The sequence below is a fragment of the Eleutherodactylus coqui genome, chromosome 2 (assembly GCF_035609145.1).
Source record: "Eleutherodactylus coqui strain aEleCoq1 chromosome 2, aEleCoq1.hap1, whole genome shotgun sequence".
In the NCBI taxonomy this organism is placed as follows: domain Eukaryota; kingdom Metazoa; phylum Chordata; class Amphibia; order Anura; family Eleutherodactylidae; genus Eleutherodactylus; species Eleutherodactylus coqui.
The window spans coordinates 205576368-205592854 of record NC_089838.1 but is presented as its reverse complement, the minus strand read 5'-3'; the positions used below and the strand labels follow the sequence as shown (position 1 = coordinate 205592854).

At 45.2% G+C, this 16487-nt stretch overlaps 2 protein-coding genes across 2 annotated transcripts; one reads left to right on the top strand and one right to left on the bottom strand.

The window, feature by feature from the left end:
* The first annotated feature begins 1591 nt into the window (after window positions 1–1591).
* Window positions 1592–4044, top strand: LOC136612152 (uncharacterized). The gene is made up of 4 exons (XM_066592288.1): window positions 1592–1872; window positions 1957–2098; window positions 2241–2391; window positions 2481–4044. The coding sequence occupies exons 1-4, from the start codon at window positions 1747–1749 to the stop codon at window positions 3283–3285; spliced, it is 1224 nt and encodes a 407-aa protein (XP_066448385.1). The 5' UTR covers window positions 1592–1746; the 3' UTR covers window positions 3286–4044.
* Window positions 4045–4076: 32 nt separating this feature from the next.
* LOC136612151 (uncharacterized) lies at window positions 4077–6664 on the bottom strand. The gene is made up of 4 exons (XM_066592287.1): window positions 6299–6664; window positions 6044–6147; window positions 5805–5951; window positions 4077–5099 (listed from the first exon to the last, which is right to left on the bottom strand). Exons 1-4 carry the CDS (start codon window positions 6386–6388, stop codon window positions 4205–4207), a joined length of 1236 nt encoding a protein of 411 aa, XP_066448384.1. The 5' UTR covers window positions 6389–6664; the 3' UTR covers window positions 4077–4204.
* Between the last annotated feature and the right edge of the window lie 9823 nt (window positions 6665–16487).

Sequence of the window (16487 nt, the reverse complement as noted above, 5' to 3'; positions counted from 1 at the left end):
CCCTCCACAGTGGCACCAGAGCCCTCCACAGCGGGCGTGACCAGAGGCCTCCACAGCGGGCGGCACCAGAGCCTTCCACAGCGGGCCCAGACCCCCCCACAGCGGCACCAGAGCCCCCCACAGCGGCACAAGAGCCCTCCACAGCGGGCGTGACCAGAGGCCTCCACAGCCGGACCAGGGCCCTCCACAGCGGCACCAGAGCCCTCCACAGCGGGCCCAGAGCCCTCCACAGCGGGCGGCACCAGAGCCCTCCACAGCGGGCCCAGAGCCCCCCACAGCGGCACCAGAGCCCCCCAGAGCGGCACAAGAGCCCTCCACAGCGGGCGTGACCAGAGGCCTCCACAGCCGGACCAGGGCCCTCCACAGCGGCACCAGAGCCCTCCACAGCGGGCCCAGAGCCCTCCACAGCGGGCGGCACCACAGCCCTCCACAGCGGGCCCAGACCCCCCCACAGCGGCACCAGAGCCCCCCACAGCGGCACCACAAGAGCCCTCCACAGCGGGCGTGACCAGAGGCCTCCACAGCCGGACCAGGGCCCTCCACAGCGGCACCAGAGCCCTCCACAGCGGGCCCAGAGCCCTCCACAGCGGGCGGCACCAGAGCCCTCCACAGCGGGCCCAGAGCCCTCCACAGCGGGCGGCACCACAGCCCTCCACAGCGGGCCCAGACCCCCCCACAGCGGCACCACAAGAGCCCTCCACAGTGGCACCAGAGCCCTCCACAGCGGGCGTGACCAGAGGCCTCCACAGCGGCACCAGAGCCCCCCACAGCGGGCGGCACCACAGCCCTCCACAGCGGGCCCAGAGCCCTCCACAGCGGGCGGCACATCGGATAACGAAGGTAATGCACTACTTCGCCTATCATTGCTCTTTTGCGTCCTTTCTCTTTTGCATTGCAATGCATTTTTCCCGCCTTTTTCCTCCCTTGCTTTGCTGCACAATTTATGGCCTTTTCATCTTTTGCATTGCAATGCATTTTTCCCGCCTTTTTCCTCCCTTGCTTTGCTGCACAATTTATGGCCTTTTCATCTTTTGCATTGCAATGCATTTTTCCCGCCTTTTTCCTCCCTTGCTTTGCTGCACAATTTATGGCCTTTTCATCTTTTGCATTGCAATGCATTTTTCCCGCCTTTTTCCTCCCTTGCTTTGCTGCACAATTTATGGCCTTTTCATCTTTTGCATTGCAATGCATTTTTCCCGCCTTTTTCCTCCCTTGCTTTGCTGCACAATTTATGGCCTTTTCATCTTTTGCATTGCAATGCATTTTTCCCGCCTTTTTCCTCCCTTGCTTTGCTGCACAATTTATGGCCTTTTCATCTTTTGCATTGCAATGCATTTTTCCCGCCTTTTTCCTCCCTTGCTTTGCTGCACAATTTATGGCCTTTTCATCTTTTGCATTGCAATGCATTTTTCCCGCCTTTTTCCTCCCTTGCTTTGCTGCACAATTTATGGCCTTTTCATCTTTTGCATTGCAATGCATTTTTCCCGCCTTTTTCCTCCCTTGCTTTGCTGCACAATTTATGGCCTTTTCATCTTTTGCATTGCAATGCATTTTTCCCGCCTTTTTCCTCCCTTGCTTTGCTGCACAATTTATGGCCTTTTCATCTTTTGCATTGCAATGCATTTTTCCCGCCTTTTTCCTCCCTTGCTTCTTTCCCCTTCGGCATCTGACGCGAAGATGTGAGCCTCGTTGTTATTTTGTGCAAATTGAAATTCTGCGCCACTGGGCACTAATGTTGTGTATGTAATGAAATGCAACCATTCTCTGTTTACTCACAGGACGAAAAAGATTTTCGGTTGTCGCAAAGGATATATCGGGAGTATGGCGTGGTACCAGCGAATGGGTATAAACGTTGCCAGGATGATAACATTGGTGAGTGTAGTGTGCGCTGACACAACCATATCCACCCACTTGGAATGCTATTCAACTTTTTTTCTTCTTTCCCCCCCCCTTCAGGTTGAAAGTAGGCCTGAGATATGGGACCCAGCCGAGACGGGCTACAGCGACCGAGATTTAAAGGCAGACGCCTGGCTATCGGTATGCACTGGCATGTATCCCGATTGGGACTCCGGAACTGCTGCCCTCCACAGTGAAATACGTAAGTTTACACTCCTGAAACTGCTTTGTTGTTTCTTCCTTGGATGTACTCAGAACTGTACTGCATCTAACAACACTCTTTATTGCAGGTGTCGGTGGTACTGCTTGTACCCTGTTTAATTGTCCTTTTTCATTATTTGCAGTTAAAGATGTCAAGAATCGTTGGTGGTCGGTTCGGGACCGCTACAAGAAGCATGAAAAAGATTGTGAAAAAAGTGGCATGTCGCCTTCACAAAAGAAATGTCCATACCAGGAGCAACTGCGCTTCCTCCGAACTAGTCGAGTGTTGCGCGCGTAAGTGCAAATAACTCTCCTAGCTCGGGTTCGATGTGGTGTCATTTTGAGGTTCTAGGTCTCTAATGTTACTCTTGTTTCGCCAACAGATCCAGCGGGAACATTGGGGCCGCGCCTCCCACGGACACCACCGCTTCACCTGACAAAGATGGGCCGGGACAGGAGCCGTGTGACGATGAGTCCAGAGAAGGTACCCCAGCCTTGGAGGACAGCCAGCGTAGCACGCCCGATTTGAACCCCACTTCTGTTTCTCCAGAAGTGGGGGAACAAATTGTGTCGTGTGGCAATACTACTGCCCCTGCCAGCAGAGCATGTGTTAGCAGGGTGGTGACTTCCGCGCGGGCCAGCCGCAGCGTTGCTGCTGGCCCGCGTCGGAAGAATAGCAAGGCAGATGCCACCCAAGAGGCGCTGTCTTTATTACGCCGTTCTGAGACGGCCGACCAGTGGGACACAATGGGTACAGCCATTGCGTCCCGCCTTCGTGAACTCAGCTCAGAGCGGCAGTGGACAATTCCGCCAGTTCTGTACACAGTGCTAGAGATTTTCGGATCGCCAAGAGCCATTGCCGATAGCACTGCCATTATTGTGGCAATGAAAAATGCAGCCTTTCCTGTTCAACACTCAAACCGCATGCTGCCTGCACCCCAATCTTTCCCTGATCAACCGCCCAGGGTTTCTAGGACACCGGTATACCCCATGCACCATGGCTCTCCTGACACTGGCTACGGCGACACTGCCTCAGGCGGTTCCCCATCACAAGCGTCATTTCTATCACTCATGAATAGCCCTCTGCAACAGACATCGCAACAGTCCACCTCACGACTGTGCACGCCACCAAATGCATCTCAATGCATTATAGGAGAAAACTCTTTTACTTATACGACATTGGAGTAATCGCAAACGTTGAGTTTGGGATAACTGCAATGTCCTACAGCAAACCATCGGAAAGTATAGGTTCCGTGCTGCTGTTGCCGTGTCTGCCAATGCACGGATTATGCTGGTGTCCCAGAAATCCAACGGATGGTCATGGGAACGATTGGGGTTGCAAACATCGCTCACTCCCAGCTAAGATGTGCTCTGCGGCAAAAGAGGCAAGGCGCACTAATTCCATTACGGCAGTGGAACGCACGTAAATTTCTTTGCGGCCTGTGCTACTGTACGAGAAGGACTGCCTTTTTTTTTTTTTTTGTTTTCAATTTAACGCTGCCTTATTGTCCTCCAAGGTTGGGGTACATCACTTCTCTTGACTCATAGTCCTTTCTTTCCCTATATTTATTTTCATGTCTGTCTGTTTCCATGCTCGCTCTATGTTTGTAACAGGAGTTCGAGCATGGAAAAAAAAAATGGTGATGACAACAGGGCCATTCTGCGTGCCTGTTGCCATCATCATTTTCGCTTGCGGCATGACCGGCAAGTGTGGCCAGAGCTATACTGCTTGTGGATTGGCCAGTGAAGGAGAAAGTTAGTTGTATTCAAGTAGTGGTAATTGGTATGTGCGCTGAAAAAAAGTAGACGGCTCAACTAATGCTATGTTTATTTTGCACAAAATAAAAAACCATCATTGTCTAACCAATTCCGTTTCTTTACAATGCAGATTATATGTTTTGTGCGCCGGAAAAATTTGGAGAACAATCTTTTTTGTGAAATATTAAAACATTTTATTATGAAAACTGTTTAACACAATTTTATTGAAGTTTTTAAATTAAAGGTGGAGGAGTGTCCTTTTGTGCCTTCAATAAAATACGTATTTCTCTACGCAGTTTGGTTTCCGCTTCCTTCTGGGGCTGGGCGCCGGGGGAGGGTCACACTGCAGTTAGGGCTGCACACCACCGACACAGGAGAACTGCCATGGCACGGTGCCTTCGTGACTAAGGAAATAGTCAGTGAAGAGTTCGCGTACCTGCACTGCAGTAGCAGGCGTCCTACCTCCCCCCCAGTTGATGACCGTGTCAAAGGCAGGATCAAGTTCTTCGACATCTACCTCTGGGCGATAGTCCCGGAGGTAGTTGTGAAGAACACAACATGCCTTGACAAGGTCATCAACTGTGTTAGGGTCTACTAACAGTGTAGTCCCTAGAACTCTCCACTGACTCACCATAATCCCGAAGGCACACTCAACCACACGACGTGCCCGGCTCAGCCTATAATTAAAAATCCTTTTCCGGGCATTCAGTCCTCTCCGCGGGTATGGGCGCAACAGGTTTGGCATCAACGGGAAAGCCTCATCCGATACCATCACAAAGGGGACTGGATGTGTGGTTCCCGGGAAAGGTTGTGGGGCTGGGAGCGTGACGCCATCTCGGAGAATTTGCATCCCAATCTGTGATGTTCGCAGCACCCGAGAATCCCCAGTGCTGCCATAGGCGCCGACGTCGATGCAAACAAATTTGCTATGTGCATCAGCCACGGCCATCAGGACAATTGAAAAAAATTTTTTGTAATTGAAGAATTTGGAGCCTGAGTGGGCTGGCTGAAGCACACGCACATGTTTGCCGTCGACGGCGCCTATGCAGTTAGGAAATTTGGCAACATCTTGAAAGCCTGCTGCAACACGTTGCCAAGTGTCCTCGGTAGGTGAAGGCATCACGATGGGCTGCAACTTCTGCCAGATGGCGCTGCATGTGCACCTCACAATTTCGGTGATGGTTGATTTACCAACACGAAATTGGAGATGCAGGGATGCATAGCTCTCTCCTGTGGCCAAGAAGCTGAAAAGAAGCAGAGAAGAGAAAAAAAAATTAGTACACAATGAAGACTTGCATTACATCAACACTTCTATGTATGCAGTATTCAGATATTGTTCTCAACACGAAATAGATCGGAGAATGCAGAAGAATTCGTGTGAAGGAAATAAGATTTGCAATTGAAAGGTATACATGGGATGTGGGGGGGGGGGGCCGTGAAATTCTCACTATCCATTCCACACATGGTTCAGATTTCCATTCTCCCCATCCCAAACAAAAGGGGAAGGAGAATGTGAAAATGAAAACATGTTCCTGCTACACTCAGAAAGGTAACTTGGTCCCGTTCACTGCCGGTGCACAAAAAAGGTTGCCCAAGTTTGCTGGTCTGGTAAGTTCAACAATGTAGCTTCTGACAATGTCAATGAAGTCAACCAGCCACAAGATGATGCTGTTCTAATGCCATGCACGGGCAAATAAAGACCCACCCGTCCCGGTGAGATCGGGGTAGCCGTGCAGGTGTCATGATGGGCGTGGTGCTAATAACAGGGGTGCTTGATAGCCCAGCTGTGAAAAAGCAGTGTGACGTAATGCTATAGCATTACGTCCTACTACCGGAGCAATCAGTGCATAAAAAAAGGTACCGCGCAAAAATCACAGAACCAAAAAAAAAAAAGGAAAAACAAAAAAAAAATAAATAACTACAGTGACACAATAAGAAATGTAACTTACCGAAGGGTGATGAGCAGCCTTTCTTCTGCAGTGATCGCCTTCCTCATCTGCGTGTCCTGGTAGGTCAGATCCCGGCGCACCAGCTCCAGAAGGCGGTCAAAGGCCTCCAGAGGCAGGCGACAAAATGAGACGAACTTCTCAGGATGGCTGCAGAGAGAAAGAGAAAGGGAGAGCGGGCTAAAATTAATAACAATTCAGAGTGCAACATCAAACCTATTCCCATGCAACACTTCACTTACTTTTTAAGATCGTGGTAGAGGCTCGCAAAATGGCCCTTCGTCCCCCTCTCGGTTAGTAGGGGATGAACCCAGAAACGTCTCTGACGCCGGGAAGCACGATCAGTCTGAAGAAGAATAAGCACATGAATTTTTAAAGCACATTAACATGAATTAAAGCACATGAATTTAAAGCACATGACTGCAATTACACTCTAGTCCGCAGTGCATAAACAAACAACAAGGAAACTAAGCACACAATGACCACAAATCGCTCACCTTTTCAGATTGTTCTCTATCCATCATAAGCACAAATGTAATCAGTCTGCGTCGGTATGCGCGGCTCAGACGGACTGTTGCTCGGTCCATGTCTGCAGAGAAAATGGCCACAAATACAAAGCTCTTCCTACCCTATGCAGAAATGGGTGGGATCGATGACCTCACAGGAAACAGTTTTTTTAAGAATCTGCACCTAGTAAAATACGCAGGCAAATCTGCAAGAAAAACCGCGCCTCTCCAAAAATAACCGCTGCGTTTTTTTCCGCAACAAAGGGCCTGCGGATTTACCGGCGGCAGAACCGCAGATAAATACGCGGTCAAAAACGCGTCTTAATTGGGCCATTGCATGCGGATTTGCCGCAGAAACGGAAAGGTTGCGGCAAATCCGCAGTGGCAAAACCGCGAACTTTCAGCAACAAATCCGCCCTGTGTGAATCCAGCCTAAGGGGTTGAATGTTGGAATTTCAATGTCTGACAGGCAACAAACTCACAAAGTCTTTTAGCTGACCATTCTCTAATCCAAAGGGATACCTTTACTGATACAGAGACATTGGTGTAATCAGGCATTTCCATCCTTAGGTGCCTCCAGGTCAGGGTCATTCCCAGCTTCACTCAGCAGCCTGGGTCATACACTCTTAACACTACTGCTACATCAATCATCCAGAGGCTGATGCACAACCCAGGATGTTGGCTTCTCTTTGACTTGGCAGCACTAACTCTGGCTCTCCAACTGCATCTTCACTTCTCCCGGTTGTCCTCTGGGTGGGGGATGAGATCAGTCGAGAGGAGTCGAGATGGACATGGAGGAAGCTGACTGCCATGTGAAGCCCTAGCACACTGCTTCTTCCTCTCCTTTGTCCTGCTGTAATTAGAGACACATTATGTATACTTTAAAGCAATCCTACATGCAGCAGCTCATATATCAACTGGACGTAGAGAGAAATTGTTTGTTTCCCAATCCTAAAGTCCGTTCAAGCCAGCTCTGCTTTCTACCAGACAGCAACACCAACACAAAGTTTCAGACAAGCAGTAGAGAATCTTCCTAGAAATGTTGTTAGTACTAAAGAAAACCTGAGCACAGTGTTTCATAGTGGGCAATTTACTGTTAGTCAGAAGAAAGGGGTATTTTCTCTATATAGCTCTCTCTTAGCTCGAATGCTGCCTCTTCAGAGTTTGTTTAACCATGTATGAATTGTAAAACTGTATATATGCAAGTTGTATATTCAATTTCTGGTGCTTAATATTAATGCAGACAACTACAAGCCTGAAAGTAAATGGTGTGCCTGTCATTTACCTACAAAAGTTTGTTAGTCTTATTTCACTACCAAGCGCTTTTAATCCAGGTATTGGCGTCACGATTACCTAATTCCATTAGGCGTCCAGATCCTGTTGTATACCTTCAAAGGTGTGCAAGATTACAAAGAGTGTGCTGCATTCATCGTCATCATGAAACGGCTCATCAACCACTTCTTAAAAACCGCTCAGAAAGTGCAGGCCTCTTCACACTTGTTGCACGTTGCATTTGGATCTATGGCCTGGTCATCCATCGGCACTGTCATAAATGTGGACTTCCATGTACTGGTATTAAGTCTGCAGTTCAGACTTGCCTGTCTCATGCTGTTTCTTGCAGATGCCGGCATCGTCCTGCTTTCCCTGTAACTTGAACTGCTGCACACTTCTCTCCAGCTCTTCAATAGTTACCTGCTCCAGCGCTCCTAGCTCAGCTGTGGGACATTAGTAATTACCCCCCTATTTAGCTGAGCTGGGAACCCTCCCTTTTTGCCTCACTGTTGTTGTGTGTATGCCTCTGACACCCAGCATAGGTCTTGTATCTGTCTTCTTATCCATGCTTATCCTGAACCTTATCAGTGTTCGTTTGTTTGCTGCTCTCCTGTCTTGTATCCCATTGTCTGTTCCTCAGCCTTCCTGTCCCTGAAGTGTATGTTTCTCCTTTTGCCTTCCCATCCCTGCACTGTTCCCGATGCTGTTCTGTGTTTTTTGTTGTGTTCAGTGTCCCATCAGGGTTAGTCAAGGCCGAGAAGAAGTCAGTCTGGCCGTTCCTAACAGGGCATGTACCCCGCTTCTAGGAAGAGTTGCCCTTCATCTTCCTGACTAGCAAATGGAAAGGTTTTCCATCTATATTGCTTCTCACCAGTCTGTTTCTCATTCCCTGGTACTGCAGCCTCTGATCGCCAAGGGTCAACTGCTAACCTCGCCTGGTTTGATTCTATGCCAATACTGGTAGGTCGACTCAGTGGGTCTACACTAGCAATCTCTAACAGCTGGTGCTCTTACATTGGGCTTGGTGACAATGGTCCTCTATTGCCATTATCACAGGAGTCATCACTTTCACCTCTGAAGCAGCTGCTGCACAAGCCTTTATACTAGGCCCTGCTTAGCTCACCTTTGGCCTCTCGTAGGCTCCTATAGTCACTATACTCAACTTTGTCACACTTAAATATTCCCAACCAGGAGTATCACTGGGCTGACTGTCTCATTTGACTATCCCTTACTTAGGCCTCCTGCTCACTCAGACCCTTTATCTTCACCTGTTCCAACTACAGAAGGCCTTGCTCTGCTCGCCTTGCCTCTCTTATTTTCACTTGTGCAGCAGCTGTTGTACAGACCTTTATATGGGAAATCCACTCTGGTCCTCTACAAAGGGTTCTTGTTTGGCATATGCCAGGAGGTCTTTCTTTGCGTCCCTAGCAAAGTGGAGGCTAAATTTGAACAATGTCATTTTTCTTGCAGATTTTCAGTAACCTTTTTTTTGTGACACAACAGAAATTAGCAGATAAACAAAAATCAATATTTATTATCCTGAATCTACGCTTTTTAGAAATATTCCACGTGTCATGACTAAAACACGGGTCTCAGAAATTAAGGGGCATTTGGTGGCTCTTGGGATCTCCCTTTTATTGGGCAAGTTTTTCATGAGAGCTTGAGTTTTGCACTATAAGTTGAAGTTTTATACCATTTTGGTGTACATACTACCTTTTTGATCGCTTTTTTTGTGTGTTGCAGAATGATCAAAATCTGCAATTTTGCCTTTTTTTAAACTTCTTAAGGACCAGGCTGTTTTGTACCTAAAGGACCAGACACTTTTTAGGGATTTTACCCATGTGGTGATTTTACTGCCCTATTTTTATATTTTTTAAAATTTTTCCTTCAGCTACCAAAATTATTTTTGCTGCATTTTTTAATTGACATATAGGGCTATTTTTTTATATCTAACTTATTTTCCCGATTTATTAGGGGTAAAAATAAAAAATTTTTTTTTTTTTAAAGTAGTATTTTTTTGCTAAAGTATGCGAATAGGTTCCTTATTTTGTTTTGAACGTTTTGATATATAATATATATGGTTTCGGATTATAGAGTGCATATGGCAACGGTTTTCGTTGGTGTCGGTTGTGGTCATTTTCTTTTTTTTTATGTATATAATTTTATTTTATTCTGTAATTTGTTTTAACTTATTTTTGTAACAACTTTTTTTCACCATATATGACCCTCATGACATTAGAAGACCTCTTGGGGTCATTCACATGGTCTTTTTTAAATCTTTTATTACACACTTTTCCACTGTAGCTGGGGCATCCATAGGAGCCTATTATCCCCTTTTAGTGACAATAGTCAGTAACAGAGCTGATCAGGGTTCCAAAAGAGGATCAGGGAAATAAAAGAGTTTGGATGTGTGCACAAAGGTCCCTCAAGTTACAATAGCCTCAGGTTACCATATATTCAACACACAATGGCACGGACAGTCCTGTTCTGCAACACAAGTGATTGACTATAGAAGATGCAGCCAATCAGCATTGACAGTTCACTGGTAAAACACCTGTATTACTTAGGCTAGTTCCACATGGGCGATCGCAATTTTGCCGCAAGAAAATCGCGGCAAAATCCTGTCTTTGTTCCCGTGATTTTTGAGCGTCAGCGATGGTCTTTTTTACTGCAAAAGACAATAGGGCTTTCTAATGTTTCATGCGTTCTCTGAACATCCCGTCAGTGAAAACATCACAGATGGGAAGGACACCATTGTAAATCATTGGTTTTATAATCTGCTTTTTTACTGACTCCTGCAGCATGTGAAAATGGCGCGATTTTCTCGCCCATGTGAAACCACCCTTAAATGCATAAACTGATTGTCAATCCAGTAGCGCCTCTCTATAGTACAGTGCAGTACTACATGTCCTGTGCTGCTCTTTACCTGTGCCAGGATGAGCGCTCCTTTGGGCAACAGGTGAGGGCAGCTCCATTTTATTTATTTTTTGTCACGCTGTGTACTATTACAGGACCCTGAAGAAGCTCTAGTGCTCAACATGGAAAATTATTTACAGCCTCTAGCAGCTATTTAAACATGATAAACATGTTTTATATGTAAGGACTTGCTTTATTTGTATTACATATCTGTTTATTGTTTTTTATTCATGTTTTTAATCTTATTTTGGGTTGATATTTTATGGTATTCAAAATCAATTCCTACATGTTACAATATGTTCAACTTACATTGGTCGTCCTAATACCAATTAATATTGTAACTTGAGGGACCACTGTATTGATATACGTGATATGAGTAGATATCTGTATCAGCTTTGATAGTTGTAACTGATTTTTGGACTATCAAATATGGAGTAAGAAAAAAAAAAATCAAAAATTATAGTTATATATGTGATTATTAAGAATAGTAGAACGCTAAACTATGTCATATATTTTAATTTGACAGCTTACACCAGTTTCCAGCAGGGGGCATTGTGGGCATATGTGTAACTGGAACTAGAAGTGGTTTGGTATTCAGCTTAATTATAGACATAGGCACACTACCTCATCTGCCCCTGAACCCTGTACTCACTTACGAGCTGACAGGCATCCAAGAATACAAAGGACACAGTCCTACAAAAAACAATCAATACCTTAGATCAAAAGGATCACAGTTGCAAAATATACCTTAATATGTTTTTTTTAATTGCTCTTGCCTTAATTGTGCATTTTTAGCATAATAATGCTGTTGAGGCAAATGATGTGTCTTTTCTACTACATTTAGTGTTACTCCGGTGTACCAAGTAAAGGTACATCATGTACCCACAACCCGTCATGAGGATTTCCCAATGAGAGAACACCTATACTACCTTCTAAAGCACAGACAATAATGACATCATCCATGCAATACTAAGGAAATCCGGAATACGTGACCCGTAGGGGTTACTTGAGGAACAGAGTTCAGAAACACTAAATCACTGCTACAAGATTAACCAATGTATAAAGTTCTGATGTAGATGTCTTCTGTCTTCTCCACTCAGTGTACATACACAGAGTTCTATGTGCTGAGAGGTTTCATGTTATGACAGATGATGGAGACATACACAGATCCTTAAAAAGGTTGTAGGCGATTATAAAAACATGGCTGATTTTTTTTTTACAGAAATAGCTCCACTGCACCCCTGGGTTGTGTCTGATATTACAGCTCTTACCCATTAACTTGTTCAATAAGACTGAGTTGTCATACCAAATACAGACAGTTGGCAAGAGTGGAGCTGTTTCTGGACAAAAGCAGCTATATTTTTCTAATCTCATACATGTGTCCAGGGTTGCCGGTGGCTTTAGTCTACACATTTATCAACTCTAAGGCTGCTTTCACACTGGTGTGAAAATCGTGTGAGATTTGAGCGTTGCAAGATGCACAAATATTCCTTTGAATGTTAATATCGCATTGCATGCAAGTACGTGTGATGCAATAAACAAGGAGGCTCCATAGGGAAACATGGGAGATAAAAGAAAATCGCACATCGCAGAAAGATAGGACATGCCGTGTTTTTTTTCCCTCGCAACATAGCATCGGTGAAAACATTGCTAATGTCAAGGAAACCATTGAAAAGCATGGGTTTCACAAACATGCATTTTGTAGCGCTGTTGCATTGCCAGAAAATCACGTGATTTTGTAGCCTGCGTGAAAGCGGCTTAACTCAGATTTTATTGGACCTGGATTTCTAGGAGTTGTGGTGCATCTAAGCTACTGCTTTAGCAACAAACATGAATTTTTATGCATTTTTCATAAAAACGTACATTTCGATGCAAAACTGGAAACTGAAACTAAGGGCGCCTTAACACTTGCGATAAAATCCCATGATTTTTACATGATGTGAGAGTAAGTGAAAACGCAAAATTATGAAATCAATGATTCCCATTTGCAATGTTTTCACTCATGCGATGTGGAGTGGAAACAAAATCGCTGCCTGCCCTATCTTTCTGCGTTTTGCTTCTTTAATCTCCTTATGGAGCCTCCTTTTTATCGCATGGCAAAGCATGAACTTCCGATTTCTGTGCAATGTCTTGTTAACATTAGAAACTCCTATTGTGTAGTGCATTACAAAATGCGTGATTAAAAATTGCAAGTCGCAATGATGTTTTTGGCAGCAAAATTGCGATCACCAGTGCGAAGAGCCCTAAGGATTTCGGATTAAGACTGAGTGGTATGCACAGGCCCGGACTGACCTGCTTGGCCAGGTGCATTCCTAGTGCACTGCGCTAATGTGAGCCACCAAGCAATGTCTAATTCTGTATTTATGTTTCTCAGATGATCCAACCCCAAACACAAAGACAATGGCACTAGCTTAATGGGCACTTACTCCAAACACTGTGAGCGGTTGGTGAGTGGCAACATTCCATCTTGCCATGCCGCCTTGAAAGCATCTAAAGCAGCAGTCAATCAAAGGAGGAAGAGGCAGACCAAGCGGAGCATCATCCCTTCAGGAGCAAGAAGGAGGAAAGAGAAGATTGCAGGACTGAAAGGAAGGGGTGGACTACAGATGAGTTTGGAAAAAGCAACGGACTGTAGTGAAGATAACAGGGGCAATTGAATAGGAGGAAGGGAAAGGAAGAGAGAAAGAAGTTAAGTGGAACAAGAGACTTTCTGTCATAGAGGAGGAGGTGAGGACTGTGAGATGAGCTGCATTATCTTACGATACTTTCACTCCTGCTCTCGGGCTTCTGCTCTTCTACTCTGTTCGGCAAATAGGAAAGAGGAATTCCCATAGTTGAACGGTTCCGTCTCAGGACTGAACTGAACAGCGCATATTGGCGTCCTGCTCTGCTTTTAGATGAAAGAAAAAGCGCTGTATTCAGCGCTTTTTCTTCTGGTATTTTTAGGCCCCCTGTCCACGGCCGTTGTGGAATATCGCCAGTGATATTCTGACACAGGGGAGCAAAGGGGGCCGCTGTCAGTTCTCTGTGGTGAGCCTATCTGACAGATAGGCTCACCGCGCAGAATCGTTGCATGCCACGATTTAGATCCCGCGAGCAGAGAATCGCTGATTCTCCTCTCGTGGACGCTAAGGCTGCGCTTTCCATAGTGACGCTATGGAAAGCGTTCACTGCATTACCCGCAGCCGGATTATCGCCGTGGATAACGCAATTAACAATTGCCCATGGACAGGCAGCCTTAGCCGCATCTGCGGTGAAACCTCCAGCCAGAGGTCCAATACAGATGTGAAACCACCCTTAAAGACACCTCTAAATGACTGGCTCTGTTTAATGTGTCTGTGCTATTTTGTGACTGTCACTATTACCATGTGGCTACTGTTGGATCAAACCCCTAATGGTGCCATGATTTGATCCAACAGTAGCCACATGGTAGTGTCAGCCACAAAGTAGCACAAAACCATAAAATAATACCAGCCATTTAGAGGTGTCTGTTGTCCAATAATATTAACCATGCAACAATGTCAATAACAAAGTGTCAGACTCACAGCCGAGCCCACACAATAAGGCTTGGTTCATAAATACATGTTAGGACTGCAAACCTGTCTGCAGTAGTGACTGGGTGTGTGTGAGAAGTGACAATGGAAAATCTTAGGAACTCCATCAGGAAGCATCGACTGAGTTATTATTTATTTCTGGGGCACACTGTGTATTATTATTTACCTCTGGAGGCACAGTGAGTGGCGATATTTTCAGGTGACACAGTATGTGACATTATTGTAAAATAAGCCAAAAATGTTTGGGTGGCAAACTGTGCAGACAAGACATAGCTGGAAGAAGTTGTGAAGGTCTGGACCAGATGGAGAACAAAAGGAAGGAGTCCGAGGACATCAGCTGCAAATCATTCATTGTGTATTTTGTCTCTGTGCCACATCAGTATTATGTTCCCATGCAATATTATAATTTGTAACACTATAATATATTCTTACCATTGTTGTTCAGATCACACTCGGAGCTGTGGTTTCAAATGGTAAAAACTTTGTTCCGCTGGGAGGTATATTGTGCCGATAATATTTACCATCCTCGCCCCATGGCTACTCTTCATCTCCAAAAGCAAAGCAAAACTAGTTGCAGCATATATTTTTCCGCAACGTGGTTTGAAGGGGGATTGCTATCGTATGTGGGCTGCTGGGGTTTGTGTGCCAGGGCTGATTTTTAATCCCAGTCTGGCCCTGGAAGTGCACTGTAAGGGCTCACACCCATTTGCGTTTTTTAACGCTGCGATATCGCTGCGTTTTTTTCACACAATTGTCAATGGGATTATCTAATGTTAAAAATGCATCACAAGTTGGTGCTTTGCAATTTTTGTGTGATGTGTTTTTAACATTACAAATTCCCATTGACAATCGCGTGAAAAAAACGCACAAGAAAAACGCAAGTGTGCAGGAGCCCTTAGATTGATAATTTTACCAGTGGTGCTGCTATCTGTATGTTGATGCTAAACTGCATGCAGGTGTCATGAGTATAAAGTGCTGGGAGGCTTTGTCATAATGTGCCATGTGTTTCAGAAATTATATGGGTATGGGGGGATTATATGATTTTTTTTGTTTTTTAATTCAGAGTTTGTCTTTATAAAAAGTGTAAAAATTGTCTGGACACTGAAAGGGTTAAATTATATTAATGAATTTAAAGAAAAAAGCTTTTGGGAACCCCTACTTATAGCTGTGACAGAACTATGAAGTGAATGTGATAAATATTCCTTTATATTTGCAAGCACTTATTTTTAACACTAAAGTTTTGTACAATAAATAAAACAAAGTGAATTCTTGGAATTTGCACAAAGTCTGAAAGGTGACAGGGGCCATTTAAATAACTCTTCAGTTCATATGCTCCATTACATCTTCATGAATATATGCCCTTCATGAAACTTATTTTCACTAAAAATACCTTCTTACACAGAGTTGTTTGCAGTATGCAGCCCTTATTTTGTGTGAAAACATCTATTTGTCCTCCTGTGAAACAGTTCAGACACAATGCATTTATTCTCCCACCAGTAACATTTCCCAATAGGTAAATAGCTCCAGGAGAGCTCTGACACAGGATCATTCATGCCTATGGATAAACTCAGGCTCCATGGATTTTTATGCATTTTTCACAAAAAGTTACATTTCGATGCAAAACTGGAAACTGAAACTATGGGCGCCTTCACTCAAAAGGAAGGAGTCCCGAGGACATCAGCTGCAAAGCATTCATTGTGCATTTTGACTGTGCGCCACATCAGTATTATGTTCCCATGCAACATTCTAGTTGGCAAAACTATAATATATTATGACCATTGTTCAGATCATACTGGGAGTTTTAGCTTCATATGGCAAAAGCTTTGTGTTGCTGGGGAGGTATATTGTGCTGATAATATTTGCCATCTTCACCACTGGGCTACTCTTCATCTCCAAAAGCAAAATTAGTTGCAGCATATATTTTTCCGCAATGCGGAGCTGGAAAGCACACACCACTAGAGATGAGCGAGCATACTCGTTAAGGCGATTTATTCGAGAGAGCATTGCCTTTTTCGAGTACCTGCTGGCTCGTCCCTGAAGATTCGGGAGGGCTGCGAGGGGTGGCGGAGGGGAGCGGGGTGGAGAGTGAGAGAGATCTCTCTCTCCCTCCCGATCCCCTCCGCAACTCCCCGCTCACCCCCATGCCCCCCCCCCAAATCTTCAGGGACGAGCCAGCAGGTACTCAAAAAAGGCGATGCTTTCTCGAGTAAATCGGCTTAACGAATATGCTCGCTCATCTCTACACACCACGGATCTGTGAACGGGCTAGCTTAAATTAACCTGTTCACACGATCTTTGTATAGCCGTGATCTTTGCACGTGGCTATACTGTGCGCCCACAGCACTCATCTGAATAAGCCCTCAGGGCAGCTCCATACGGCCATAGGTGCAACTTTGCTCGCCAATAAGGAGCGTAGTTGCATCTGAACGAGGTTTTTT